This window comes from Carcharodon carcharias, chromosome 10 (genome assembly GCF_017639515.1).
Source record: "Carcharodon carcharias isolate sCarCar2 chromosome 10, sCarCar2.pri, whole genome shotgun sequence".
Taxonomy (NCBI): Eukaryota; Metazoa; Chordata; class Chondrichthyes; order Lamniformes; family Lamnidae; genus Carcharodon; species Carcharodon carcharias.
In genome coordinates this window covers 145,066,669-145,094,253 of record NC_054476.1, presented here as the reverse complement: position 1 = coordinate 145,094,253, position 27,585 = coordinate 145,066,669, and the positions used below count along the sequence as shown (strand labels likewise).

The 27,585-nt window shown below is 44.3% G+C and overlaps 1 protein-coding gene across 1 annotated transcript; it reads right to left on the bottom strand.

The window, feature by feature from the left end:
- Positions 1 to 1,874: 1,874 nt before the first annotated feature.
- On the bottom strand, positions 1,875 to 27,337 carry shpk (sedoheptulokinase). The gene is made up of 8 exons (XM_041196802.1): positions 27,275 to 27,337; positions 25,793 to 25,954; positions 22,757 to 22,898; positions 20,561 to 20,744; positions 17,843 to 17,995; positions 17,156 to 17,331; positions 14,636 to 14,836; positions 1,875 to 3,593 (listed from the first exon to the last, which is right to left on the bottom strand). Exons 2-8 carry the CDS (start codon positions 25,946 to 25,948, stop codon positions 3,199 to 3,201), a joined length of 1,407 nt encoding a protein of 468 aa, XP_041052736.1. The 5' UTR covers positions 25,949 to 25,954; positions 27,275 to 27,337; the 3' UTR covers positions 1,875 to 3,198.
- Between the last annotated feature and the right edge of the window lie 248 nt (positions 27,338 to 27,585).

Below are 27,585 nucleotides of genomic sequence, written 5' to 3'. Positions count from 1 at the left end.
TTTGTTCTAATGTCTTATTTAAAGCCTCCTGCTCTTCTTGCTAGGCTTTACAAGTTCCTCATTTCTTGGATTTCCTTTGTGGGCTACCGGTAAGGCAAAAGGACATTTGACTGTTCACAAGTGTCCTCACATATGGGAAGCAAAAGCTTCTACCTTTATACTATACATCCACCTTGGATGTACTTAGACATCTCTGTTCCTCTTTGGCATGAATCCCACCTCCATTGTGTTTTTAGCATAAGAACATAAAACATAGGAGTAGGCCAGAGAGCCCCTTGAGCCTAGTCGTCATTCATAGGATAATGACTGGTCTTCAACATCAACTCCACTTTCCTGTATTATCTGCATAGCCTAGATTGCCTTCATACCCAAATATATGTTGATCTCAGTCCTGAACATACTCAATGACCGAGCATCCACAACACTCTGGGGTAGAAATTTCTCTTCATCTTGGTCAAAAATGGCCAACCTCTTACCCTGAGACCATGAGATCTGGTTCTAGACTCGTCAGACAGGGGAAGCAGCCTCTCAGCATCTGCCTTGTCAAGTCCTCTCAGCATTTTATGTGTTTCAGTGAAATCACCTCTCAATCTTTGGAGAATATGGGTCCATCGTACTCAATCGCTCCTCACATGAGACACACATTGATGGGGAAAGCATGGAGTCCACTTGCTGTGGCATATAATACAGGTTCCGCCAGAGCAGAGATTCCGAAATAATTTTTTTGTTTAAAAATCGGTTCCAGACACCATGAGTAAAGGAAAATATAGAATTATACATTTGGCCCATTGTGCCTATGTTGGCATCATTAAGACCACCTGCGGAGAAACCTAGCAGGGAGTGAATGGGTGGGAGAGATTTTTTAAAATGGGAGGCACCTTGAAGAAGTTAACGCGCAGAAAGGCAAACATGGAATCTGGGACCAAGAGAGCGGAGGCAAAATAAAAGCAGAATAAACTAGAGTTTGATCTCCGGTCACATTAAGCTTTTGTACCTCAGTAAAGATCGATTTCTCTGCAGCTGAAACACGGATAAAACCAGACAGCGCCTTCTAAATGAAGATACTTCCGCTACCCAAAACTCAAAAAGCCCTGAACATGCAAAGATAGTGATCCTGTGCAGAAAGATCAGAAGGGCAAGCAACTGCAGAGAGGGCAAGAGAGGCTGGTTCTTAACCGACTTTATACTTACACGTCTCACAGGGTGCACCTATGATTCGGATTCTCCTTGTGGATGTCCTCTGGTGGGACAAAAAGCAATCAATCAATCCAAACTTGCATTTTCTTTCTGAGGACGTCTTCGCCTAAATCAAGCACAGTCAGACCAGAGTTTGGCAGGAGATATCTTCATTGCACGGAGTAACTGAATAGAAAGAGAGTGGAATGGGAGAGGTTAACTCCCCAGCCCATCTGTTTGCCTTTTATTATGGGACAGGATGTTATTTGCCTAAAATAGAAAAGGAGAGAGATAATACAATGCTGGAGATTGAGTGATCTTGCAGGGAGTCCCCTGGGCGTATCAGGAGACTCCAAAATAGCCTTGAGCGAGTTAGCACTGAGTTCAATAACTGGGGTTTTATCTGTAGAAGCTATCAGAGAAAACTCTTTACTCAGCGTAATGCAATATGCTCTAAAGGACTGCTGGGGATGTTAATGGGCTCATTTGCTCACACATATAGGCAATTAGCATCCCACAAGAAGCTTATGGCTTCTGCACGCCGTGTAATTGTCAGTGATCCAAGTGCAGACTCTTAGCAATATCTGCTAATAGGCACAATTAAACTCTGATCATGAAGTGAGTGGAGTTAAAACAGAGAAATCTTTAGGTTATGCAGTATGAATATTTGTGGCGAATCTTAATGTATTCAGGCGATGTCCCTTTGTCTCTTATTTTAATAGAGACAGTAATTGGTTCACACAGATTATAAATATTATCACTGAACAATAAATATATGCACAACATGATAATTATTTACAGAATAATATAAATTTACAAAATCAATAATTATATAGTGCAATGAATATTCACATCGTATTTTGAATATTCATACAGTGCAATATTCACAGAGCAATATTCAAACAACACAATGCATATGTATATAACATAATAAATATTGCTCACACTGTAATATGCACAGTAAATATTTACAAACCATAATGAATATACATATAGTGCAATAAATATTTAAATACCTTAATAATGTTTCTCATTGTTTTGAAATTATAGGAATCATGTCAAAAATAAATTTTCTAGCATATTTTATTTGCTAGTGTTGATTACTATTCATTCTTACATGTATACAATCAACAAAGATCAATACCCTGGGATCAGTTATAGGTCCATTCTGTGCACCACAATGTTCAGCACTACATGTGGCTGAAAATACAAACAGAAAGGCTGACAGGCAATCTGCTCTTCCTCTTGTTGAGAATGACACAGGACTGACACACGACTGATGCAGTTGGGCAGAATCTGTCAGAACAACGCAGATGAGTCTCGAGCTCCATCCTGTACGACACTGAGCTCGGAGTCGGTTCACCCCATGCTTCTAAAAGTATAGTGGATGCAGCAGGAGTGGGCTCTCACATGAAGAAGCAGATGACATCCGTGTGGAATGGGAGACTTGTGAATAGGGCGGGGAGGAGGGTGCGAAGAGTTCAGGGATGTGTAGAAACAATAGAATTGGGTCAATTGTATGTTTTGTTGTAGCATTTCAGAGGTCATGACTGCTGCCTGATGTAAAAGTTCCAGCAATCTAACACTGGCCTTTGTTTCCTTTCCCTCTGCTTTGCTTTTCCACAGTGGGTTAGAAATGCTCTTGTTTTGGAGGTGTCCTTTTCTTCTTTTTCCACATGTTTGCTACTAAGAGCCAGGGAGCAGCTGGGAACATTGCCTCTCTAGTAGAATGCTGGGCCAACTTCAGCATTGATACTAGGTCAATAAATAGACCAAGAAGGATGAGCTGCCCAGCCAGCATTAGCTCTGCATCCATACCAAGTTCTCTCCAATTACACTCAATGATTGATTGCATCCAAACTACACAGGGGAAGAGATGGATGGGAAAGTGCTAGGAGATAGCTCTTGCCAATTTTTCCATATCCGCCCCTTAATCACTGGGAAGATATTGTGATCAGATTGGATCTGATTGGATGTTGATTTACCTTCTCCTGCTTTCACATGTGGGAATTTCTTTCCTCCCTATTTCTGGTCCAACATCGCCATTGCAACACCAACTGCTGAATCTACTGTCTTCCCGTAAACAATAGGAAGGGTGAAAACTTTCTCCACTTCCTGCTTCAGCACCTCGTTCCTGGTCAGTGCACTTCCGCTGCCCATAATCCTCCTCACCCCAGATTCAATCAGCTGCTGGCACGGTAACATGGAGTTCAGGTTCTCCACAATGCCACGACACAGCGCTCTGGTCACGTGACCCAACGACAAGTTGGACGGGGAGATGTTGGTCACTGAAGCCAGCTGGTCAGGAGAGTGTCTCTCTCCAAATATGGTCGCCTGCACTGCAAGGTCAGTCCGAGCAATGTTCAGAGCAGCATGTATCGATTGAGAGTAGATGGTGGACTCTGAAACCTCTTGTCCTGTGGAAGTGAATAAAATCCAGCATCAGCATTATGGAGACAGTGTTGTAGTGGTAATGTCACTGGGCTAATAATCCAGAGGGATAACGCCCTGGGGCATGGGTCCAAATTCCACTAAAGGAGGTGGTGGAATTTAAAACCAATGAATTAACAAATCTGGAATTAAAAGCTAGTTTCATTACTGGGACTGTTATCGATTGTTATCATTAATGCCCTTAAGGGGAGGAAATCTGCCATAGAACCATAGAAAATTTACAGCACAGAAGGAGGCCATTCAGCCCATCTTGTCCAGGCCAGCCCGAGGACACCCAGGTACCCTTTCTAATCCCACCTTACTGCACCCAGCACATAGCCCTGCAGCTTACAGCACTTAAGGTGCAGATCCAGGTACTTTTTAAAAAGAATTTAGAGTTTCTGCCTCTACCACCAAACTGGGCAGCGAATTCCAGACACCCACTACCCTCTGCGTAAAAAAGTTCTTCCTCATGTCCCCCCTACGCCTTCTGCCACTTATCTTGAATCTATGGACCCAGTTCTAGAATTCTCCACCAAGGGAAACAATTTTATCCTGCCCACTCTATCTATTCCCCTCAATTTTGTACACCTCAATCAATTCACCTCTCAGCCTTCTTTGTTCTAAGGAAAATAACCCCAACCTATCCAATCTCTCCTCGTAGCTACACTTTTCTAACCCTGGCAACATTCTTGTAAACCTCCTCTGCACTCTCTCCAGAGCTATTATGTCCTTTCTGTAATGTGGTGACCAGAACTGCACACAATACTCCAGTTGTGGCCTCACCAGTGTTTTATACAATTCCAACATTATATCCTTACTTTTATATTCTATATCTCTGCCAATGAGGGAGAGCATTCCATATGCCTCCTTTACAACCTTGTCTACTTGAACTGCTGTCTCAGGGACCTGTGTACTTATACGCCAAGGTCTCTCACTTCATCTATCTCTCTTAATTTATTCCCATTTATTGTGTAATCCCGTAACTGTTTGACCTCCTTAAATGTATGACCTCACACTTCACTATGTTAAAATCCATCTGCCACTTCACCGCCCACTCCACCAACCCATCAATGCCGTCCTTTCCTGGTCTGGCCTAGATGTGATTCCAGGCCAATCGCCTCTAAAATGGCCTAGCAAGATCTCAGAAAAGTCAAAAAGCAATGAAACCATCCGGTCCACCCACCATCAACCTAGGTAGCAGAAACAACAACCTCCAGCCCTGTTGACCCTGCCAAGCCCTCCTTACTAACATTTGGGGGCTTGTGCCAAAATAGGGAGAGCTGTCCCACAGGCTAATCAACCTACTTGACTTTGTCTCCACCAATCTACCTGGATGCATCCATCCAGTATTGGTAGGAGTGACCACCGCATAGTCCTTGTGGAGGCAAAGTCCCGTCTTCACAATGAGGATACCCTCCATCATGTTGTGTGGCACTACCACTGTGCTAAATGGGATAGATTTCGAACAGATCTAGCAACTCAAATCTGGGCACCCATGAGGTGCTGTGGGCAGCAGAATTGTATGCAACCACAATCTGTAACCTCGAGGCCTGGCATATCCTTTACTTTGCCATTACCATCAAGCTGGGGCATCAACCCTGGTTCAATGAAAAATACAGGAGAGCATGCCAGGAGCAGCACCAGACATACCTAAAATGAAGCGCCAACTCGGTGAAACTGTAAAATAAGACTACTTGTATTCTAATAGCAGAAGTAGCTTGCGACAGACAGATGTTACAACCAGTTACAGGGGGTGAACTGACTCCTCTTCTTTTTCCCACTCCTGGGTTGGTTGTAACAGAGTTTGAATTTAAAAAGGTGATATTGCCAATTCAATATATATACACTTAACTGTGTGTAGCTTGATGTAAGAAATAATCCAGCCAGGTTCCTTCAGTTAACAAGAGTTAGCTTTATTGTTAAAACTCACTCAAAGATGCAGAAATTATTAACATAACGTTCAAAATGTACAAATATGTCCAGCTACCCACTAATGGAAAAACACACACGCAAGAAATAAATAAATCACTGCAGACTATCAGATCTTAAAACTTGGCCATGTGAAAATTAAAGTCAGGAAAAAATATTCACGGATTGTTTATCGCTGAAGGGTCACTTCCCACAATAGCTGCTAGTACTTGGGTTTCTCACTGGAGCAGTCGTGGCTGGTTGATTCTCTTTTCTCTTGGAGACAGTGTTGTTGATTCAGAATTTTCCTTTAAGAATCTTGATTTGCAGCAATGAGATCTTCTGGTGGGTTTTCAAAGCAGAAACAGCTCAGCATTGATGAGAGAGGTTTCAGCGAAAGAGAGAGATAGGGCAAGGCTTTGCCCCTTCCGTCCCGTGGCAGTCTCTGACTGTTAGTTCAAATCCACTATATTTCACCCACCAGCTGGGTTGGTGACCTCTCTCTGGTTTCAATCTGGGCTTATTTTAGCCACTGTCTCAGAGTTCCATAGACACTGTGTCTCCATAAGCAGCTTGAGTCCTTCGCAGATGCAACATAGCAGCTGCTGTAAGCCAGTGCCCTTTGCTTAGCAAACTCACACACACATATATATTATATATATATATATAAAATAAATTAATATTCAATATAACACATCTTTATAACATAGAGTTAGGTGATCCCACAAACAACAGATCAGATCAAAGCTCTGCAGCCTTGCCACATCCAGTTGTGGCTAACTGGAGGAGAAGGCTCCACAAATATCCTAAACCTTAAAGATGGGGGAGCTGAGCACATCAGCGCAAAAGACAAAGGTGAAGCATTTGCAACCATCTTCAGCCAGAAGTACTGAGTGGATGATATATCTCAGCCTCCTTTATAGATGCCAGTCTTTGGCCAATTTGATTCACTTTATGTGATACAAGAAATGGCTGAAGGCACTGGATACTGCAAAGGCTATGGGCCTCGACAACATTCCAGCAGTAGTGCTGAAGGCTTATGCCCAGATTGAACTGCGCCTCAAGCCAAGCTGTTCCAGTACAGCTACAACACTGACATCTACCCGGCGTTGTGGAAACTTGCCCAGATATGTGCTGTCCACAAAAAGCAGGACAATTCTAATCTGGCCAATTTCCACTCCATCAATCTACTCTCGATCATCAGCAATGTGTTGGAAGGTGTCGTTGACAGTGCTATCAAGCAGCACTTACACAGCAATAACCTGCTCAATGGGTTCCGCCAGAGCCACTCAGTTCCTGACCTCAATACAGCCTTTTTCCAAACATGGACAAAAGAGTTGAACACAAGATATGGGATGAGAAATACTGTCCTTGACACCAAGGCAGCATTTGACTGAGTATGGCATCAAGGAGGCCCAGCAAAACTGGAGTCAATGGGAATCAGGGGAAAACTCTAGGCTGGTTGGAATCATACCTAGTACAAAAGAAGATGGTTGTGGTTGTTAGAGGTCAATCATCTCAGTCCCAGGACATCACTGCAGGAGTTTCTCAGGGTAGTGTCCTGGGTCCAACCATCTTCAGCTGTTTCATCAATGACATTCCTTACATCATAAGGTCAGAAATGGGGATGTTTGCTGATGATTGCATGATGTTCAGCACCATTCATGAGTCCTCAGATACTGAAGCAGTCCATGTTCAAATGCAGCAAGACCTGGACAACATTCAGGCTTGGGCTGATAAGCAGCAAGTAACATTCGCACCACAAGTGCCAGGCAATAACCATCTTCAACAAGAGAGAATCTAACCACCGCCCCATGACATTCAATGGCATTACCATCGCTGAATCCCAACCCAGTCAAATCATGGGGGGTTACCATTGATTAGAAACTGAACTGGAACAGCCATATAAATACTGTGGTTACAAGAGCAGGTCAGAGGCTGGATGTTTGGCAGCGAATATCTCACCTCCTGACTCCCCAAAACCTGTCCACCATCTAAAAGGCACAAGGCAGGAGTGTCATGGAATATTCTCCCCTTGCCTGGATGAGGGCAGCTCCAAAAACGCTCAAGAAGCTCAACCCCAACTAGGAAAAAGCAGCCGCTTGATTGGCATCCCATCCACTACCTTAAACATTTGCTCCTTCAACACCAATGCACAGTGGCAACATTGTGTACCATCTACAAGATGAACAACAGCAACTTACCAAGCCTCCTGCAGCAGCACCTTCCAAATCTGTGACCTCTACCATCTAGAAGGATGAGGGCAGCAGACACATGGAAACATCACCACCTGCAAGTTCCCCTCCAAGCCACACACCATCCTGACTTGGAAATATATTGCGGCTCCTTCACTGTCACTGGGTCAAAGTCCTGGAACTCACTCCCTAACAGCACTGTGGGTGTACCTACATCACATGGACTATAGCAATTGAAGGTGGCCGCTGACCACCATCTTCTCAAGGGCAATTAGGGACAGTCAACCAATGTCGGTCTTGCCAGCAATGCCTACGTCACATGAAAGAATAAACAGAATAAATAAAAAAAATCACTTTCTGTAACTCACTCAAACCTGTCAATCACATATCAACTGGGCTTATTTATATACAGGTGGAGGGTATTAATTGGGGTTTCACTTGAGCACATATGCTCATGTGGTGTGTTACTGTTCACTCAGGGAGTCTGAGTTGTTGTGGCAACATTGATGTTGTAGTCTGGAGCTATGGATAGCGACGGTAGAGGCTTCAACTTTCTTTTCATCTCATGACTGACCAGGAATCCCTCCCGCTTTTACCATCTGACATTGGTGTGTGTTGGAATTATTTGCAGGGTGATACTCAACTTGTTTGGCTGCATTGTGAATGTACCATCCTTAGTTATCAATGCCTGGGATGGAACTCAAAGCCGGAGCTTCTGGCTCAGAGTCAGGGCCACTACCCACTGTACTACAAGATCTCCGAGCACATATAAGGAGACAATAATTGAAAATGGGCTGAGTTAGGAGGAGTATGCTTGCAATGTTTCACTTTGTAATTAAATGTAAGACTGAGTACAGATTGCCTCCAGCACTATCCTTCACCAATTGGCTTTCTGGATGAGAAGAAGCCCACAAGGGAACACTGAAGTTTAGATTGAGACTCCCAAGCTTCTCCATTATAGCAACTGTATGTCTTAATATTATTATGGCACAAATTACTTTCTTCAAGCTTTGTCATTCTAAGACACTTGGACTAAAGGCAACAGCGACTTAAATTTATACAGCCTCTTTAACATAATAAAACAACCCAAGGCGCTTCATAGGAGCATTACTAAACAAAGTATGACACCGAGTCACATAAGGAGATATTAGGTCAGATGACCAAAACTTTGATCAAAGGGGTAGGTTTAAGGACAATCTAAAGGAGGAAAATGAAACTTCAAAATCACCCAATCCTTAGTGAAATCAGATTTTAAAAATAGACATGATTTCTTGTAAGTCCCCTCCAAGTCACTCACCACCTGGACTTCGAAATATATCGCTGTTCCTTCACTGTCGCTGGGTCAAAATCCTGGAACTACCTCCCTAACAGCATGGTGGGTGTACATACACCACAGGGACTGCAGCAGTTTAAGAAGGCACGCTCTCAAGGATATTTAGGGATGGGTAATAAATGCTGGCCTAGCCAGCGACGCCCACATCCCGAAAATTAATAATAAAAAGAAAATTCTTAGCTGAGTTTTTTTTGCCTTTTTTATTTTTGACTGTAACCTCTCCAGTCCTGAAATTTATTGTTTGGAAACATCAGCTGTACAGAAATTTTTTGAGCAGGCCCAAGCAAATTGGCATCATTTTAGTACAGTGCTTTAGCAGCATAAACATGGAAGATGCAGTATTTGGATAAGTAAAACAATTTTTATTACTGCTTTATAATGTTTTACCACTATTTTATGCTTCTGGTTAGTATTTATATCTATGCTGTTTTCTGGTTCACACACACACTTGTGGTTAGGCATTCTAACATCATTCTATAATCCAGAAAATTCCAGTGAAGGAACAGAGATGGAGAGACAGATAGTGAAGGAACAGAGATGGAGAGACAGACAGTGAAGGAATAGAGCTGGAGAGACAGACAGTGAAGGAACAGAACAAAAACAGAATTACCTGGAAAAACTCAGCAGGTCTGGCAGCATCGGCAGAGAAGAACAAAGTTGACGTTTCGAGTCCTCATGACCCTTCAACAGAACTAAGTAAAAATAGGAGAGGGGTGAAATATAAGCTGGTTTAAGGTGGGCAGTTGGGGGGAGAGAAGTGGGGGTTCGGGGTGCTTGTAGGGACAAGCAAGCAGTGATAGGAGCAGATAATCAAAAGATGTCACAGACAAAAGAACAAAGAGGTGTTGAAGGTGGTGATATTATCTAAAAGAATATGCTAATTAAGAATGGATGGCAGGATATGCAAGGTACAGCTCTAGTGGGGGGGTGGGGTGAAATAAGACTAAAAGGGCATAAAAGGTGTGGATTTAAAACTATTGGAAATAGGTGGGAAAAGAAAAATATCTATATAAATTATTGGAAAAAACAAAAGGGAGGGGGAAGAAGCGGAAAGGGGGTGGGGATGGAGGAGGGAGTTCAACATCTAAAGTTGTTGAATTCAATATTCAGTCCGGAAGGTTGTAAAGTGCCTAGTCGGAAGATGAGGTGCTGCTCCTCCAGTTTGCATTGAGCTTCACTGGAACAATGCAGCAAGCCAAGGACAGACATGTGGGCAAGAAAGCAGGGTGCAGTGTTAAAATGGCTATCGACAGGGAGGTCTGGGTCATTCTTGTGGACAGACCGAAGGTGTTCTGCAAAACGGTCGCCCAGTTTGCATTTGGTCTCTCCAATGTAGAGGAGACCGCATTGGGAGCAACGAATGCAGTAGACTATGTTGTGGGAAAATGCAAGTGAAATGTTGCTTCACTTGAAAGGAATGTTTGGGCCCTTGGAACTTGAGGAGAGAGGAAGTGAAGGGGCAGGTGTTGCATCTTTTGCATATGCATGGTGAGGTGCTGTAGATGGGGGTTGAGGAGTAGGGGGTGATGGAGGAGTGGACCAGGGTGTCCCGGAGGGAAAGATCTCTACGGAATGCTGCCGGGGTGGGGGGGGTGAAGGGAAGATGTGTTTGGTGGTGGCATCATGCTGGAGTTGGCGGAGGATGATCCTTTGAATGCGGAGGCTGGTGGGGTGATAAGTGAGGACAAGGGGGACCCTATCATGTTTCTGGGAGGGAGGAGAAGGCGTGAGGACGGATGCGCGGGAGATGGGCCGGACACGGTTGAGGGCCCTGTCAACGACCGTGGGTGGAAAACCTCGGTTAAGGAAGAAGAAGGACATGTCAGAGGAACTGTTTTTGAAGGACGCATCATCAGAACAGATGCGACGAAGGCGAAGGAACTGAGAGAATGGGATGGAGTCCTTACAGGAAGCAGGGTGTGAGGAGCTGTAGTCGAGGTAGCTGTGGGAGTCGGTAGGCTTGTAATGGATATTGGTGGACAGTCTATCACCAGAAATTGAGACAGAGAGGTCAAGGAAGGGAAGGGAAGTGTCAGAGATGGACCATGTGAAAATGATGGAGGGGTGGAGATTGGAAGCAAAATTAATAAATTTTTCCAGGTCCCGACGAGAGCATGAAGCAGCACTGAAGTAATCATCGATGTACCGGTGAAAGAGTTGTGGGAGGGGTCCGGAGTAGGACTGGAACAAGGAACGTTCCACATACCCTATAAAGAGACAGGCATAGCCGGGGCCCATGCGGGTACCCATAGCCACACCTTTTATTTGGAGGAAGTGAGAGGAGTTGAAGGAGAAATTGTTCAGTGTGAGAACAAGTTCAGCCAGATGGAGGAGAGTAGTGGTGGATGGGGATTGTTCGGGCCTCTGTTCGAGGAAGAAGCTAAGGGCCCTCAGACCATCCTGGTGGGGGATGGAGGTGTAGAGGGATTGGACGTCCATGGTGAAGAGGAGGCGGCTGGGGCCAGGGAACTGGAAATTGTTGATGTGACATAAGGTGTCAGAGGAATCACGGATGTAAGTGGGAAGGGAGTGGACAAGGGGAGAGAGAAGGGAGTCAAGATAACGAGAAATGAGTTCTGTGGGGCAGGAACAGACTGACACGATCGGTCTACCGGGACAATTCTGTTTGTGGATTTTGGGTAGGAGATAGAAGCGGGCCGTCTGAGGTTGGGCAACTATCAGGTTGGAAGCTGTGGGAGGAAGATCTCCAGAGGAGATGAGGTCAGTGACAATCCTGGAAACAATGGCTTGATGTTCAGTGGTGGGGTCATGGTCCAGGGAGAGGTAGGAGGAAGTGTCTGAGAGTTGACGCTCAGCCTCCGCGTGGTAGAGGTCAGTGCGCCAGACAACAACAGCACCACCCTTGTCAGCAGGTTTGATGACAATGTTATGGTTGGACCTGAGAGAACGGAGTGCAGTAAGTTCAGAGACAGACACGTTAGAATGAGTGAGAGGAGCAGAGAAATTGAGACGACTAATGTCACGCCGACAGTTCTCAATGAAAAGATCAAGAGAAGGTAAGAATCCAGAGGGAGGGGTCCAGGTGGAGGGAGAATATTGGAGGTGGGTAAAAGGATCAGATGAACAGGGCGAGGACTCCTGCCCAAAGAAGTGAGCACGGAGACGAAGACAGCAGAAGAAGAGTTCAGCATCGTGCCGAGCCCGAAATTCATTGAGATGAGGGCGTAAGGGTATGAAACTAAGTCCTTTGCTGAGCACTGGACGTTCAGCGTCGGAGAGGGGAAGGTCAGGGGGTATAGTGAATACATGGCCAGGGCTGGGATTGGAAGATGGAGTGGGGACGGAGGGACAGGCAGGGGTGGAGTGTCCTAGATGGGTGATGGTGTCGATGAGTTGTTGGAGCTTGCGTTCCTTAGCACTTGAGAGAAAGAGAAAAAGTTTCTTGTTGAGGCGTTGAATGAGACGAAGAATAAAATGAAACTACGGGCATGCGCAGCTTTGAAAAAGGGTGCTGCTGGAGGGAGAGGTCGAGTGTGTTCATTTGGTGGCGCATTGCAATGAGTGTGGATCTCAGAATGTGACAGGAAAAGCAGTCCGAGAAACGTTTTATGTCCCGGAGATACCTGTAATCCTGGGTGGGTTCGTAACATGAGGGGTGGAATTTCAGTTGAAATCCACGTGGGGTAAGTCGGAGACGGAGACAGTCACTGAGAAAGGAGATATGGCTGTGAAAGCGGGTTTTAGTAAACACCTTGTCAAACACCAGGAGAGAAATAGAAAGCAATGAAGGTGAACAAGGCAAAAGAGAGATATGGAAATCCTGTCGGAGAGAAGAGCAATACTTCTTCAAGGTAGGCATTTCTTGAAGAGAAGTGGCAGTCAATTAAACACAGAGATAAAAACAAAAAACTGCGGATGCTGGAAATCCAAAACAAAAACGAAATTACCTGGAAAAACTCAGCAGGTCTGGCAGCATCGGCGGAGAAGAATAAAATTGACGTTTCGAGTCCTCATGACCCGTCAACAGAACTAAGTAAAAATAGGAGAGGGGTGAAATATAAGATGGTTTAAGGTGGGGGGATGGGGGGAGAGAAGTGGAGGGGGGGGTGTTGGTGGTTGTAGGGACAAGCAAGCAGTGATAGGATCAAATAATCAAAAGATGTCACAGACAAAAGAACAAAGAGCTGTTGAAGGTGGTGATATTATCTAAAAGAATGTGCTAATTAAGAATGTATGACAGGACACGCAAGGTACAGCTCTAGTGGGGGTGGGGTGAAATAAGACTAAAAGGGCATAAAAGGTATAGATTTAAAAATAATGGAAATAGGTGGGAAAAGAAAAATCTATATAAATTATTGGAAAAAAAAGGGAGGGGGAAGAAACGGAAAAGGGGTGGGGATGGAGGAGGGAGTTCAAGATCTAAAGTTGTTGAACTCAATATTCAGTCCGGAAGGCTGTAAAGTACCTAGTCGGAAGATGAGGTGTTGTTCCTCCAGTTTGCGTTGGGCTTCACTAGAATAATGCAGCAAACCAAGGACAGACATGTGGGCAAGGGAACAGGGTGGAGTGTTAAAATGGCAAGCGACAAGGAGGTCTGGGTCATTCTTGCGGACAGACCGAAGGTGTCCTGCAAAGCGGTCGCCCAGTCTACGTTTGGTCTCTCCAATGTAGAGGAGACCGCATTGGGAGCAACGAATGCAGTAGACTAAGTTGGGGGAAATGCAAGAGAAATGCTGCTTCACTTGAAAGGAGTGTTTGGGCCCTTGGACGGTGAGGAGAGAGGAAGTGAAGGGGCAGGTGTTGCATCTTTTGTGTATGCACGGGGAGGTGCCGTAGATGGGGGTTGAGGAGTAGGGGGTGATGGAGGAGTGGACCAGGGTGTCCCGGAAGGAACGATCCCTTCGTAATGCCACCGGGGGGTCGGGGGGTGAAGGGAAGATGTGTTTGGTGGTGGCATCATGCTCGAGTTGGCGGAAATGGCGGAGGATGATCCTTTGAACGCGGAGGCTGGTGGGGTGATAAGTGAGGACAAGGGGGACCCTATCATGTTTCTGGGAGGGAGGAGAAGGCGTGAGGGCGGATGCGCGGGAGATGGGCCGGACACGGTTGAGGGCCCTGTCAACGACCGTGGGTGGAAAACCTCGGTTAAGGAAGAAGAAGGACATGTCAGAGGAACTGTTTTTGAAGGTAGCATCATCAGAACAGATGCGACGGAGGCGAAGGAACTGAGAGAATGGGATGGAGTCCTTACAGGAAGCAGGGTGTGAGGAGCTGTAGTCGAGGTAGCTGTGGGAGTCGGTAGGCTTGTAATGGATATTGGTGGACAGTCTATCACCAGAAATTGAGACAGAGAGGTCAAGGAAGGAACAGAGATGGAGAGACAGACAGTGAGGGAACAAAGATGGAGAGACAGACAGTGAGGTAACAGAGATGGAGAGACAGACAATGAAGTGGAAGGAGTAGAAGGATAGATAATGAAGGGACAGAGATGGGGAGACAGTGAAGGGACAGACAGTGAAGGGACTGAGATGGAGGGATAGATGCTCGTAATCAAGTGTCTTGTTTTTTTTTTGCATCTAGAGATCTGGAAAGTGATTTGCATCTTTCAGCAATGACAAAAATTTCTTACCCAACTCTTGCGTCCACTGTTTCAACATCCCAACGAAGGAGGCCAGCACGTTGCCACCGTTCAGGGCAGCTGCCACAGCCAAGTATGTTCCGTCAAAGTATGGAAAATATGTAACACTAGTGCTGGGATTGGGTCGAGCCGGTGGCAGGAAGGCAGGGGTCAGGGCAAAGGTCAGCTGGGCAGAAGTACTGATGTTCAAAACTAGAGAGTAAGAAAGATCTTAATCAGGAACTCATGGGCAGATTGTGTGGATGCTTTATTCTTCAAATTTAAATTCTTCAAGTTTAAAATTCTGGCACTTACTTTGGGATTGTATCTGCCTTAACTGTCCTTCATTGAACTACATGCTGTCAAGTGCATACAGCCAAATTTAGGGGTTCGATAACATAGCGATTAAACTACTGGACTATAATCATGAGGTCTGGACCAATGTTCCAGAGACACGAGTTCACATCCCATCATGGCAGCTGGGGAAATTAAATAAATCTGGACTAAAAAGCTAGTCTCACTAATGGGGATTGAGAAACTATCAGGTTGCTGTAAAAATCCATCTGGTTCACTAATGTCCTTGAGGGAAGGAAATCTGCCATCCTCAGCTGTTCTGGCCTATATGTGACTCCAGACCCACAGCAATGCAGCTGTCTCTTAACTGTCCTCTGAAATATCCGAGCAAGCTACTCAGTTGTTTTCAAGGAGGCTCACCACCACCTTCTCAAGGCCAATTAACAATGGGCAATAAATACTGGCCTAGCTAATGACCTGGAATGTGCTGCCTGAATGGGCAGTGGAAACAGATCTAATAGTAACTTTCAAAAGGGGACTGGTTAAATACTTGAAAGCAAAAGATATGCAGAGCTATGGAGAAACAGCAGGAGGAATGGGGCTGACTGAAAGCTCTTTCAAAGAGCCAGCAGAGTTAGTTGGCCAAATGGCCTCCTTCTGTGTCACATACAAATATAAGAAATAGGAGCATGCATCAGCCACTTGGCCCATCAAACCTGCTTTGCAATTCAATAAGATCATGGCTGATCTGATTACAGCCTCAATCCCACTTTCCTGCTCGTCCCCAATAACTTGTGACTCTCTTGTAGATCAAAATCTCAGTCTTGAATATATTCAATGACCCAGCCTCCACTGCTCTCTGGAGAAGAGAATTCCAAAAATTTACGAATCCCCGAAAGAAGATATTCCTCCTCATTTCCATCTTAAATGGGAGACCCCCTGATTCTGAAACTGTGTCCTCTAGTTCTAGAATCCCCCATGTGATGAAGCATCATCTTAGCATCTACCCTGTTAAGCCCCCTCAGAATCTTATACGTTTCAATACGATCACCTCTCATTCTTCTTAAATGCAATGAGTAAAGGCCCAACCTTTCCTCATAAGACAACCTGATCAACCATCTCTCAACTGCTTCCAATGCTAGTATATCCTTCCTTAAATAAGGAGCCCAAACTTGTACACAGTCCTTCTGAAGAAGGCCTCACCAAGGTCCTGTACAGTTGTAGCAAGACATCTCTAATTTTATATTCTAACCCCATTGCAATAAAGGCCAACATTCCACTTGTCTTCCTAATTACTTGCTGTATCCGCGTGTTAACTTTCTGTGATTCATGTATGAGGGCACCCAGATCTCTCTGTACCACAACATTCTGTGGTCTCTTTCCATTTAAGTAATATTCTGTTTTTTTATTCTTCCCACTAAGGTGGACAACGTCACATTTTCCCACATTTTACTCTACCTGCCAATTTTTTTCTCACTCACTTAACCTATCTATATCCCTTTGCAGACGTGTTGTGGCCTCCTCACAACTTGCTTTCCTACCTTTGTATCATTAGTAAATTTGTTTACAATACACTCAGTCCCTTCATCTGGGTCATTGCTATAGATTGCAAATAGTTGAGGCCCCGGCACTGATCCCTGTGGCACGCCACTATTTACAGTTTGTCAGCCTGAAAATGACCCATTTATCCTAACTCTGTTTCCTGTTAGTTAGCAAATCCCTTATCCATGCCAATATATTAACATAAGGTGCTATCTTGTCTAGTAACCTTTTATGTGGCACTTTATCGAATGCCTTCTGGAAACCCAGTACACTATATCTACCGGTTCCCCTTTAAGCACCCTGTTTGTTACATCCTCAAAGAACGCCAATAGATTTGTCAAACATGATTTTCTTTCCATAAAAGTATGTCCACTCTGCTTGATTTTATTATGATTTTATAAATGTCCTGCTACTACTTCCTTAATAATGGATTCAGCTTTTTCCCAATGACAGACGTTAGGCTAACTGGCCTATAGTTTCTTGTTTCCTGTCTCCCTCCTTTCTTGAATAGAAGTGTTACATTCGCCGTTTTTTATCATCTGCACCTAAACTAAGTTCTAGTTTTGTTTCTGACAAATTATCTTCCAGATAACATCAGAAGTACTTTACCTGCAAGAGCAGTCAGGTATGTGTTTGGATACATGGCTGAAACAGAATTGCTTTATGATGTGAAGCCAGGCTTAGTTCCGCCCTTACCTGCATCTGTCTTCTCTGTCATGCAGGAGTACACAGAGCACTGGAAATCACCCAGAGCCACACCAACCTCTGTCCCCTCTGGCACACCGTACCATTCGTGAGCTGTCTTTCCAGCGATTGCACCAGATTTCACAACCACAGGCAGCAGGGATGTGGGAAATCCAGAATCCCGCAATCTGGAAGAGATAAGGAAAACCCTGTGAGAGAGGCTTTGGTTCTTCAGAGAGAGAGCAAAGATAACTGGGTGCAACTGAGCTGCTTTCAATTCTCGTTCTGGGGGGTGGTTCTCAAGGCTGTTCCAACAGCACAAATCTGCTCCCAGTTCAACAATAAATTTGAGAATCCCACTCAGGGAGGTCAGAGGAAGAGTGGGGGTGGGGAGAATAGGCACGCCGGTGCTGTAGTGTGTAGGTGGCCCTGAGACAAGGTTTGGGGGCAGAGTAGATAGAGTTTTACTCTGTGCCTAAACTGGACCTGACCAAGGAGTGCATTATACTGGTGTGTAAAGTTGACTATTCTCCAGCATTAACATCAGGTCAAGCTAGAGGTTTCATCCATTCGCAGTGTGGGACGTACTTCCAACTCCTGAATAAAGGAAATGCATTTCCTGTGGAAATGGTGGGTGGTTTCTGTGCTCGATTGCATCAGACCCCTGATTTTCTAACACTGGATTAAATGTAGGCTCACATTTGCAGGTTCCAAGTTTCACATCTGGTATTAAAATAACCCCAACTGGCAGCGTTCTGGACTGACATCAGTGGTCTCTTAAGCCCGCACAAGACAGCGACAACATAATCATGGATGGTCCCTGCAGCATTATAGGACTTCAGAAATTGGGGCCTGGAAAACAAAAACAACAGAACTTTCACTAATAAATATACAACTTTATATGTTCTAGGATAGCACCTTTGCGTTCAAATTAAATTATAAAATAATTATTGATTCCATCTGATTTTTAAGGGGCACGAGTTAAGCAACAAGAGTACAGAATCTCTAAGCATTGAACATAAGAAACAGCCTCAATTCAGTTGCTGATAGAATATGAATTGACCAATAAATCATTACTAACTCACACGTTCATAAGTCTGAACAGAGACTGCATTTTAACTGTACTTTATTGACTATGAGGTGATTTGGGATGTCCTGAGGTTGTGAAATGCGCTACAGAAATGCAAGGTTTTCTTTCAAAAAGGTCTGCACTGCACCAGTGTGACCTGTGGTATTTGCAGCCTCTCTGCAGCTGATATTTAGATTGGGTTTCTGGGTATTAAATTGGCTTTACTGGGTTTGATAGAGGCATACAGTACAATAGCAAGGAAGGATGAACCTTTATGAAACACTGGTTTGGTCGCAACTGGAGAATTACGTCCAATTCTGGGCACTACACTTTAGGGAGAATATGAAGACCTTGGAGAGGGTGCAGAAAAGATTCACAAGAATTGTTCCAGGGTTGAGGGACTTCAATTACGTGGATAGATTAGAGAAGCTGGGGCTATTTCCCTTGGTGAAGAGAAGGTTGAAAGGAGATATGATAGAGATGTTCAAAATCATGCCGGGTCTAGACAGAGTAGATAGGGAGGAGGTGCTCCCATTGGTGGAGGAGTCAAGAACCAGGGGTAAAAGGTTTGAGGTGACTGGCAGAAGAACCAAAGATGACATGAGGAAAAACATTTTTATTCATCGAGTGATTTGGATCTGGAATGCACTGCCTGACAGTGTGGGTGCAGGTGGATTCAATCATGGCTTTTAAAATAGAATTGGATTGTTATCCGAAGAGAAAAAAATGGTAGGGTTTCAGGGAAAAGGCAAGGGACAAGGACTAAGCTGAATTTATCTTGCAGAGAGCTGGCATGGACATGATGGGCTGAATGGCTTATTTCTGTGCTGTAACCATTTTTTGATTCTATAATACCCACAAAACTCAAAACAAAATCCAGTTTGAATTAGTAGGCAGCTCTTACTTCTGAATCATAAAATCATGTGTTCAGGTGCTACTCTAGGACTTCAGCACATAATCCAGGCAGTCCTCAGTACAGTACTGAGGGAGTGCTGCTTTGTCAGGAGTACATTCAGATAGGAAGTTAAATCAAAGAAATGCCTACCTAGCCTAATATAAGGAAATCCCCTAGCCTTACTTGGAGGACAGGAGTGTTCTCCTGATATCCTGACCAACAATGATGGCCCATAGATTGAGTGTAAGAGGCAGGAGTTGGGAGACCATGGAATTCACTTCCAGGGTTAGCAATTGTGGCAGAAACTGTCAACTTTGAAGGTTCCATTGGTTAGGCGAATGAGGGGAAAAATGTCAAAATTATATGAGAACAGGAAGGATAAACATGATAATGACACTTTTAGCACATGGAAGGTAAATCCAAAAATGGACTTGATGGGCCAAATGGCCTGCTTGAGAGCTATGACTTCTGACATCTACGCCTTAACCAACATCAAAAACAAAGAGATTAACTGGTCGTGTATCTCAATTGCTATTTATGAGACCTTACTGTGTACAAATTAACTGCTATGTTTGCCTACAAAACAACAGTATTACATCCGGGATCAGAGGAGTGTGCAGTTTATCTAGCCCCACTACTCTGCATGTCATACCGTTAGTTTAAAGGTTTAATTTACTCACCAAAATGGCCAATTGTTTATCTTCACTACTGGTACCCAGAATAGAAGGGACTTTAACCAAGCTTCCTTCAATAAACTCAGAATGATTGATTTATTATAAACAAAACTTCTTTTTAACACGTTGCAAGAACTGGTTAACATACAATATTAATCTGAAAGTATAACTATCTATTGCTTCTTAAAAATTCCCCAGCACACACACAGACACACAAACAGATAAAGGACACACACACGAGTAGCCTCTGCAGAGGCGGGTGGTTGGAAAAAATGTTGTAAGAAAAGGATAAAGTTCGCAGAAGTTTAAAGCTATCGATCTGGAGTTCTCTCATGTGAAAACACAGTAGATGTCTGGAGGTTCTTACCAATGGAGCTTTGGCTTGGAGGAGAATATAGAACTGGATCAATTCTTCCTGTCTCAGCTTTGCAGGTCCAAAACGCATGCAAGTTACACTGAGATGAGGATTCCCTGGCTTCAGGCTTATAACCACAAACAGAACAGCAGCCAAGGCAGACTTCTGCCTTGTAGATTTAAACTTCTAAATTCCAGGAAATTACCACTCTAAAATATATCGCTGAGTGTTTCCAACAGATTGTTCTAGTTTAAAATCAGTGTTAACAGGATAGAGTCTGTCACATTGTATTCCCCAGCCCCATCTTATAATTGTTTATTTAGTAATATTTTTATTGAGCAATATATAAGTCTTCAACTTTATAAAAGCTGCCGCAATGTTTTTGTTATCTGTTGTGTTTGCAAAGAAGTTTGGAAATGTCTACCTGTTTCTCATGTACCATAAAATGGTGGCACAGCCAAAGCCAGTGGCAAGGCTGAGATGGGAATCAGGCTGTGTGAGTGAATCGAGAAACTCGTGGCTGCAGCGACCATCTTGCCATGTGACCAGGTGACTAGTTCCCCGGGGCTGGAATGTGAAACCTGCTTCAGTGCTCTGCCATATACAACCTAAAACAGAGGAGAAACAGAGAAAATATCTAAACCGTGTCTCCCAAGGTGAACCAAATGAGATACTCAACATCCCACTGCAGCCGATTTCTGTTTACAGCTATATCTGGTTATTGATTGCGGCTGTTCCAGCTTCTCCATACCCTACTCTTGACCTTGCTTAGTTAGGGTGTAATCTATTCCTTTTCTGGATTAGTTCCCTCAGCTTTAAGCTCAATAAATATTTTCAATGTGAAAAGTAAATGAATTGAGTTCAAAAGTAAAACCCTGTGCGCCAAATGCTGAGTGTTTTCTCTTGCTCAATCCCTGGTTTCGTGTGTGATCAAAATTATGACATTGGAACCTTCAAAAGGCTGCAAGGTATCAGTGGGATCGAGAAAATGCCAAGCACATACTTAAAATGGAAATAAGAGTTTTTTTATTTGTTCTTTCACAGGATGTGAGCTTTGCTGGCCAGGTCAGCATTTTTTGCCCATCACAAATTGCCCTTGTGAAGGTGGTGGTGAGCTGCCTTCATGAACTGCTGCAGTCCCTGTGGTGTAGGTACACCCACAGTGCTGTTAGGGAGGGAGTTCCAGGATTTTCACCCAATGACAGTGAAGGAACGGTGATAATACTTCAAAGTCAGGAAGGTGTGTGGCTTGAAGGGAACTTGCAGGTGATGGTTTCCCACAGGTCTGCTGCCCTTGCCCTACTAGGCGGTAGAGATTGCGGGTTTGGAAGGTACTGTCACAGACGGCTTGTTGAGTTGCTGTAGTGCATCTTGTAGATGGTACACACTGCTGCCGCTGTGTGTTGGTGGTGGAGGGAGTGAATGTTTCAGCTGGTGGATGGAGTGGTAATCAAGCAGGCTGCTTTATCCTGGATGGTGGCAAGCTACTAGGGTGTTGTTAAAGCTGCATTTCTCCAGGCAACCGTACTCATCAAGCTAAGTGTAGGGTATTCCATCACACTCCTGACTTGTGCCTTGTAGATTTATTGTAATTCTAAGATTAACCACTGCGGTAGTAAAACTATCCGACTTGTTTTGGAACTAACAGTGGGTGCTCTGGAACTTTATGTGGCTTCATTGACTCTCCATAATTTTGAGACTTGAGCACAAAATCGTTTGAGTCTTTAGCACAGTACTGAGGGAGTGCTGCACTGTCGGAGGGTCAGTACTGAGGGAGTGCTGCACTGTCGGAGGGTCAGTACTGAGGGAGTGCTGCACTGTCGGAGGGTCAGTACTGAGGAAGTGCTGCACTATCGGAGGGTCAGTACTGAGGAAGTGCTGCACTGTCGGAGGGTCAGTACTGAGGGAGTGCTGCACTGTCGGAGGGTCAGTACTGAGGGAGTGCTGTACAGTCGGAGGGTCAGTACTGAGGGAGTGCTGCAAAGTCGGAGGGTCAGTACTGAGGGAGTGCTGCACTGTCGAAGGGTCAGTGCTGAGGGAGTGCTGCACTGTTGGATGGTTAGTACTGAGAGAGTGCTGCATTGTTGGATGTGTTGTCTTTTGTTTGAAGCATCAAACTGAGGCCCTGTGTGCCCTCTCAGGTGGACATTAAAGATCCTTTGACACTATTTGAAAAAGAGCAGTTCTCCTGGTATCCTGGCCAAAATTTGTACCTCAGCCAACACCTAAAAGACTGATGATCTGGCCAATGCTGTCCATGAGAGCTTGCTGTGTACATATTAGGTACTGAATTTCTTACATTACAACCTTCACGGCAATTCAAAAGGATTGTTGTAAAATGCTTTGGGACATCCTGAGGTTGTGAAAGGTGGTTTTGAAGTGCAAGTCTTGCTTTCTTTCTTTATTCTAATTGTAAGATTGACCACAAACTTTGAAAAGAAAGATCTGCTTGTAAATTATAAAGATGGTTCAAACAATTGGCCGAATCTCACGTAGAATGAACTGCAGACTGAGATTAATGGTCTCCCTCTGTGGTGTGCTGGGTTCTGCCTCTGTTCTGGACCCCAGTTAGCAACAAGGAGTGGGCAGATTTCCATCTCTGCCGCCTCTCCGCACTTACCTTCCTGGCTTTTCCACAGCACGACTCCATGCATCTGACCCGAGACACCGATCCTGCACACCTTGCGAAGACATTTTCTGGGCAGCGCAGCAACACAGCGATGAAGGGCTGACAAGATCCGAGCAACATCCTGTTCCCGACCCTGGAATGAAAATGAAGGTGACGAACCTCCCGGGAGTTGGTGAGCCTTCACCTTTTCCTTATTCTCCTTTTCCTCGTTCTACCTGTTCTTTTCTCGCAGCCGGTACCTGAAGATTTGATGTTCAGTAGAGGACTTCTTTTCCAATAAGGAGGCTGGGATTGACTCAACCGCAAGGCAAAATCTTAGGGACTTCAGCTAAGCCATTCAGCCATTTCTGGAAGCCCATCCCATTTCTGGATTCCTCTAATAAGAGGGAAGTATTGAAGGATAAAAGCAAAAAACTGCAGATGCTTGAAATCCAAAACAAAAATAAAAATACCTGGAAAAACTCATCAGGTCTGGCAGCATCTGCGGAGAGGGACACAGTTAACGTTTTCAGTCCATATGACTCTTCAACAGAACTAAGTAAAAATAGAAGAGAGGTGCATAAGTATTGAAGGATGTTCTCTCTACCTATCTGTCAATCTAATTACATTACGATTATATCTTAATTATTTCTTTCACCTCCAGGCAATATAAACCTGCTTTAGTCAGTCTTTTTCCTTCCCAGATATCACAACACTGGACTGATTCCAAGGATGTAACTCCTTCCTCATTGTAGTTCACACAATATTGTGCTCAACAGTCCTTCTTGCTTTCTTTCACTCTCCAGCTTTTCAGGAATTAAGAACACAACTCTAGGTTGGGGTCAGCTGCAAAATACAAGGGGGTAGAGTTGATGGACCCTCACAGCTCGCATGTTGCATCACTTTATTTCATTCTTTCATGGGATGTGCCACGCTGGCCAGGCCATGCCTACGTTTGCCTTGCAGGGGGGGTCAATCCCAGCTTCCTTATTGGAAAATAAGTCCTTTATTAAACGTCAAATCTTCTAGGCATTGGCTGCAGGGAAAGAACAGGTGGAACGAGGAAAAGGAGGCCGTTTGTTGCCCATCCCTCATTGCCCTTGAGGTGCTAGTGATTAGCCACCTTCTTGAACCTTTTCTGACTTTTCTGTAGCAGTTTGGTATAACCGAGTGGTTTATTAGGCCAATTCAGAAGGCAGTGAAAGAGTCAACATAATTTGGAGTCACGTATAGGCCAGGCCGGGTAAGGATGGCAGATTTCCTTCCCTAAAGGAGATAGTGAACCAGATGGGTTTTTATAACAATTGATGATAGTTTCATGGTCACCATTACTGAGACTAGCTTTCAATTCCAGATTTATTAATTAACCGAGTCTAAATTTAACCAGCTACCATGGTGGGATTTGAACCCATGTCCCCAGGGCATTTTGGATTATTTGTTCAATGACCCTACCACTACACCATCACCTCCTCAATACGCTTAATAAGCCATGTTAAATTTCTTGGACCGCTACCAGCAGCAGCAATGGACCAGTGTGCTCCTAGTCTTAGATACAGCTGAAAAAATGCCCTCAAGGTTGGAGAGAGAAATTCTAGAAGACTTAGGGAAGGGGGAGTTGCCTAGGGGTTTTCCTGCTCATACCATAACTGTGATGGAAGGGCTGTTGAAAACCTCCTGGAAAAGTGGCAGTGTTTCCCCTCATTTTCTGCAGCTGTACCGCCAGGCGATGGTGATAACCTGGCTGTATAACTTTACAGTGGACATGGTGCGGTGTGTTGACTTCACTTCCCCATGGTTACACTTTGCCAAAGTCCAAGTCACAAACACTGGCAGGGAAAGCAACGTGTACATAACTGGGTGCAGGCACATTCCTGTTAATTCAAAATGATTATCTTATTTGTGCATATCATCTACGTAAAACAGCACAGGAAGTGGTTTTTGAAACAAAAACAGACTGCTGGAAAAACTCAGCAGGTCTAACAGCATCTGTGGAGAGAAAGACAAAGTTAACATTTTGAGCCTTTATGACTCTTCTTCAGAGCTCTGAAGAGTCATAAGGACTTGAAACGTTAACTCCGTTTTTTTTCTACTCCATAGATGCTGTTAGATCTGCTGAGCTTTTCCAGCATTTTCTGTTTTTGTTTCAGATTTCCAGCATCTACAGTATTTTGCTTTTACCTTAGGAAATGGTTTTTGTTCTTTTTCCAATTCAAATTAACAGTTAATTCTAATCCATAAAATCACAGAGTTTTACAACACAGAAGGAAGCCATTCAGCCTATTGGACCTGTGCTGTCAAATGGAAAGAGCTGTCTAATTAGTCTCCACTTCCCCGTGCTCTTTTCCCATAGTCCGCAAATATTTTGTTTTCAAGTACTTATCCAATTCCCTTTAGAAAGATACCATTGAGTTTGCTTCCACTCCCCTCTCAGTCATTCTAAGTCATAACTCGCTATGTAAAAAAAGTCTCTTCATCTCCCCTCGGGCTCTTTTACAAATGACCTTAATTTAAGTAACTTGATGTTAGCAGTGTGTCAGCTGGGGCTCAATGGGCAGCACTCTCACCTCAAAGTCAGAAGGTCATGGATTCAAGTTCCATTCCAAAGATCTAGGTACAAGATCGAGGCCAACACTCCAGGGCAGGACTGAGGGAGTGATGCACAGTTGAGGTGCCGATTTTTGGATGAGATGTTCAATCAAGGCTCCCATCTGCCAGGTGAATGAACCCATGGCACTATTTCAAAGAACAGCAGGGCCATTCTCCCCAATGTCATGGGCAATATTTATTTCACAGCTACCATCACAAAAAACATTAGCACATTGCTATTTGTGGGAGTTTGCTGTGTGCAAATTGGCTGCTGTGTTTCCTACATTACAACGGTGACTACGCTTTAAAAGTATTTCACTGGCTGTAAAGTGCTTTGGGATGCCCTGAGGTCATGAAAGGTGCTATAGAAATGCAAGGGTTTTCTTCACTGGGCAGAGTTGCCTTTTACATGCAATGAGACAGCCAGTATAAAATCAAAGCAAGATACTGTATTTCCTTTACCTTGTCTTCCTCCATGCTGCTGACCTCCGCCTTGGTTTCCTGGATCTGGCTGTCAGCCACTGCCCGGCTCTCAGTCTCCACCAACACCGCCTTTACTGAGCTGGTACCAAGATCCAGGCCCAACACATACTGGGGAGAAGGAGCTTGCAAACTCATTTTCAACTGCAAAGACACAAAATATAAACAAAAGCTAACAACAACTCTAATGTAGTAAAAATCCCAAGGAACGTTATCAGACAAAATTTGACACCAAACCACTTAGGGAAGTGTTTGGTCAGGTTAAAAAGAAAAGTTTGGTTAAAGAGGGAGGTTTTAAGAAGCATACTAAAGGAGGAGAGAGAGGTGGAGAGGTTTAGGGAGGAAATTCCAGAGCCTAGGGCCCAGGCAGCTGAAGACAATACCAGCAATGGCCAGTAATTAAAATCAGCAATGCAAGAGGCCAGAATTGGAGGAGCGCAGAGATCTCGCAGGTGGTAGGGATGGAGGAGGTTACACAGAGAAGTCACGGAGGGATTTGAACACGAGATTAAGAGGCTTCCCCATGGGGATTATAAGAATTATAATTGTAAAGAGATTCGGTGAGACTAAAATTTGAGGTCAAATAAATGTAAACAAGAACATCAAGACTTGATGAAAATAACAAATAAATATATTACAGAAACAAAGCTACTGGAATGCTCCTAAAATATCTTTTAATACTAAGTCTTTATTAAATGTTTGTTGGATCCCAGCTGCAGTAGGGGCCAATTCTGGGCACCGCCCTTCAGGTAGCATGCCAAGGCCTTGGAATTGGTGCAGTGATTTTACTGGAAAAGCTGGGATTGAATTTGTTGGAGATGTGAAGGTTAAGGGGGGGATTTAATAGAGACATTTAAAATCACAGGGGATTTAAATCAAGTGAATGAGGGGAAACTTTCCACTGGCATGAGGGTCAGTAACCAGGGGCAAGATTTAAGATAATTGGCAAAAAAAACCAGACAGGAACAAGTTTCTACAGAGTGAGTTGCTATGATCTGGAATGCATTGCCTGAAAGGGCTGTGGAAGCTGATTCAATTAAAACATTCAAAAAGGAACTGGATAAATACTGAAACAGGAATAAAATTGCAGGGCTATGGGGAAAGGGCAAGGTGGTGGGGCTAATTAGATGGATCTATCAAAGAGCTATCATGGGGCACAATGGACTGAACGGCCTCTTGTGCTGTGTTGTGTCACTATCACCAAGGTCAGTGTTAGATGGAAGAATGGGGTGAATTATAACTTCCGGTAGGAATATTCATTAGGGGCGTGGTCTACATAGATTAGGGTGGGGTCTACATTTGATTGACATCCAGCGCTGGACTTCACAACTGGCCGTAATTCAGTTTAAAAAGGTAATTTACTGAAAAAAAAATCTGTAGGAAAAAAAACAAAGAGCGATTAATAAGTTAAAAACCAAAGAGTGAAGGGATTTTAATTCCAAAAACGGTCGAAAAAGCCACTACCTGAAGTGATCCTCCCGCCGCAAAGCAAACGGACTCTGACCGGATAGGGGCGGAACCTAAGGGGCGGAGTTACGTGAAGGGCGGCCTGGAAGAGGCGTGGCGGCATGAAGAGGTGGGGCTGCATGAAGAGGCGTGGCTGTATGAAGTGGTGGGGCTGCGTGAAGAGGTGGGGCTGAGAGAAGGGGCGGGGCTGAATAAGGGTGAGGAGCAGCATGAGGGGCGGGGATGAATTAAAGGGGCGGGTCCACGTGATGGGCGGGGCTCCACCAGATGCTGTCAATCAAACCCGTTTCTGTAAAAATCTATTTCAA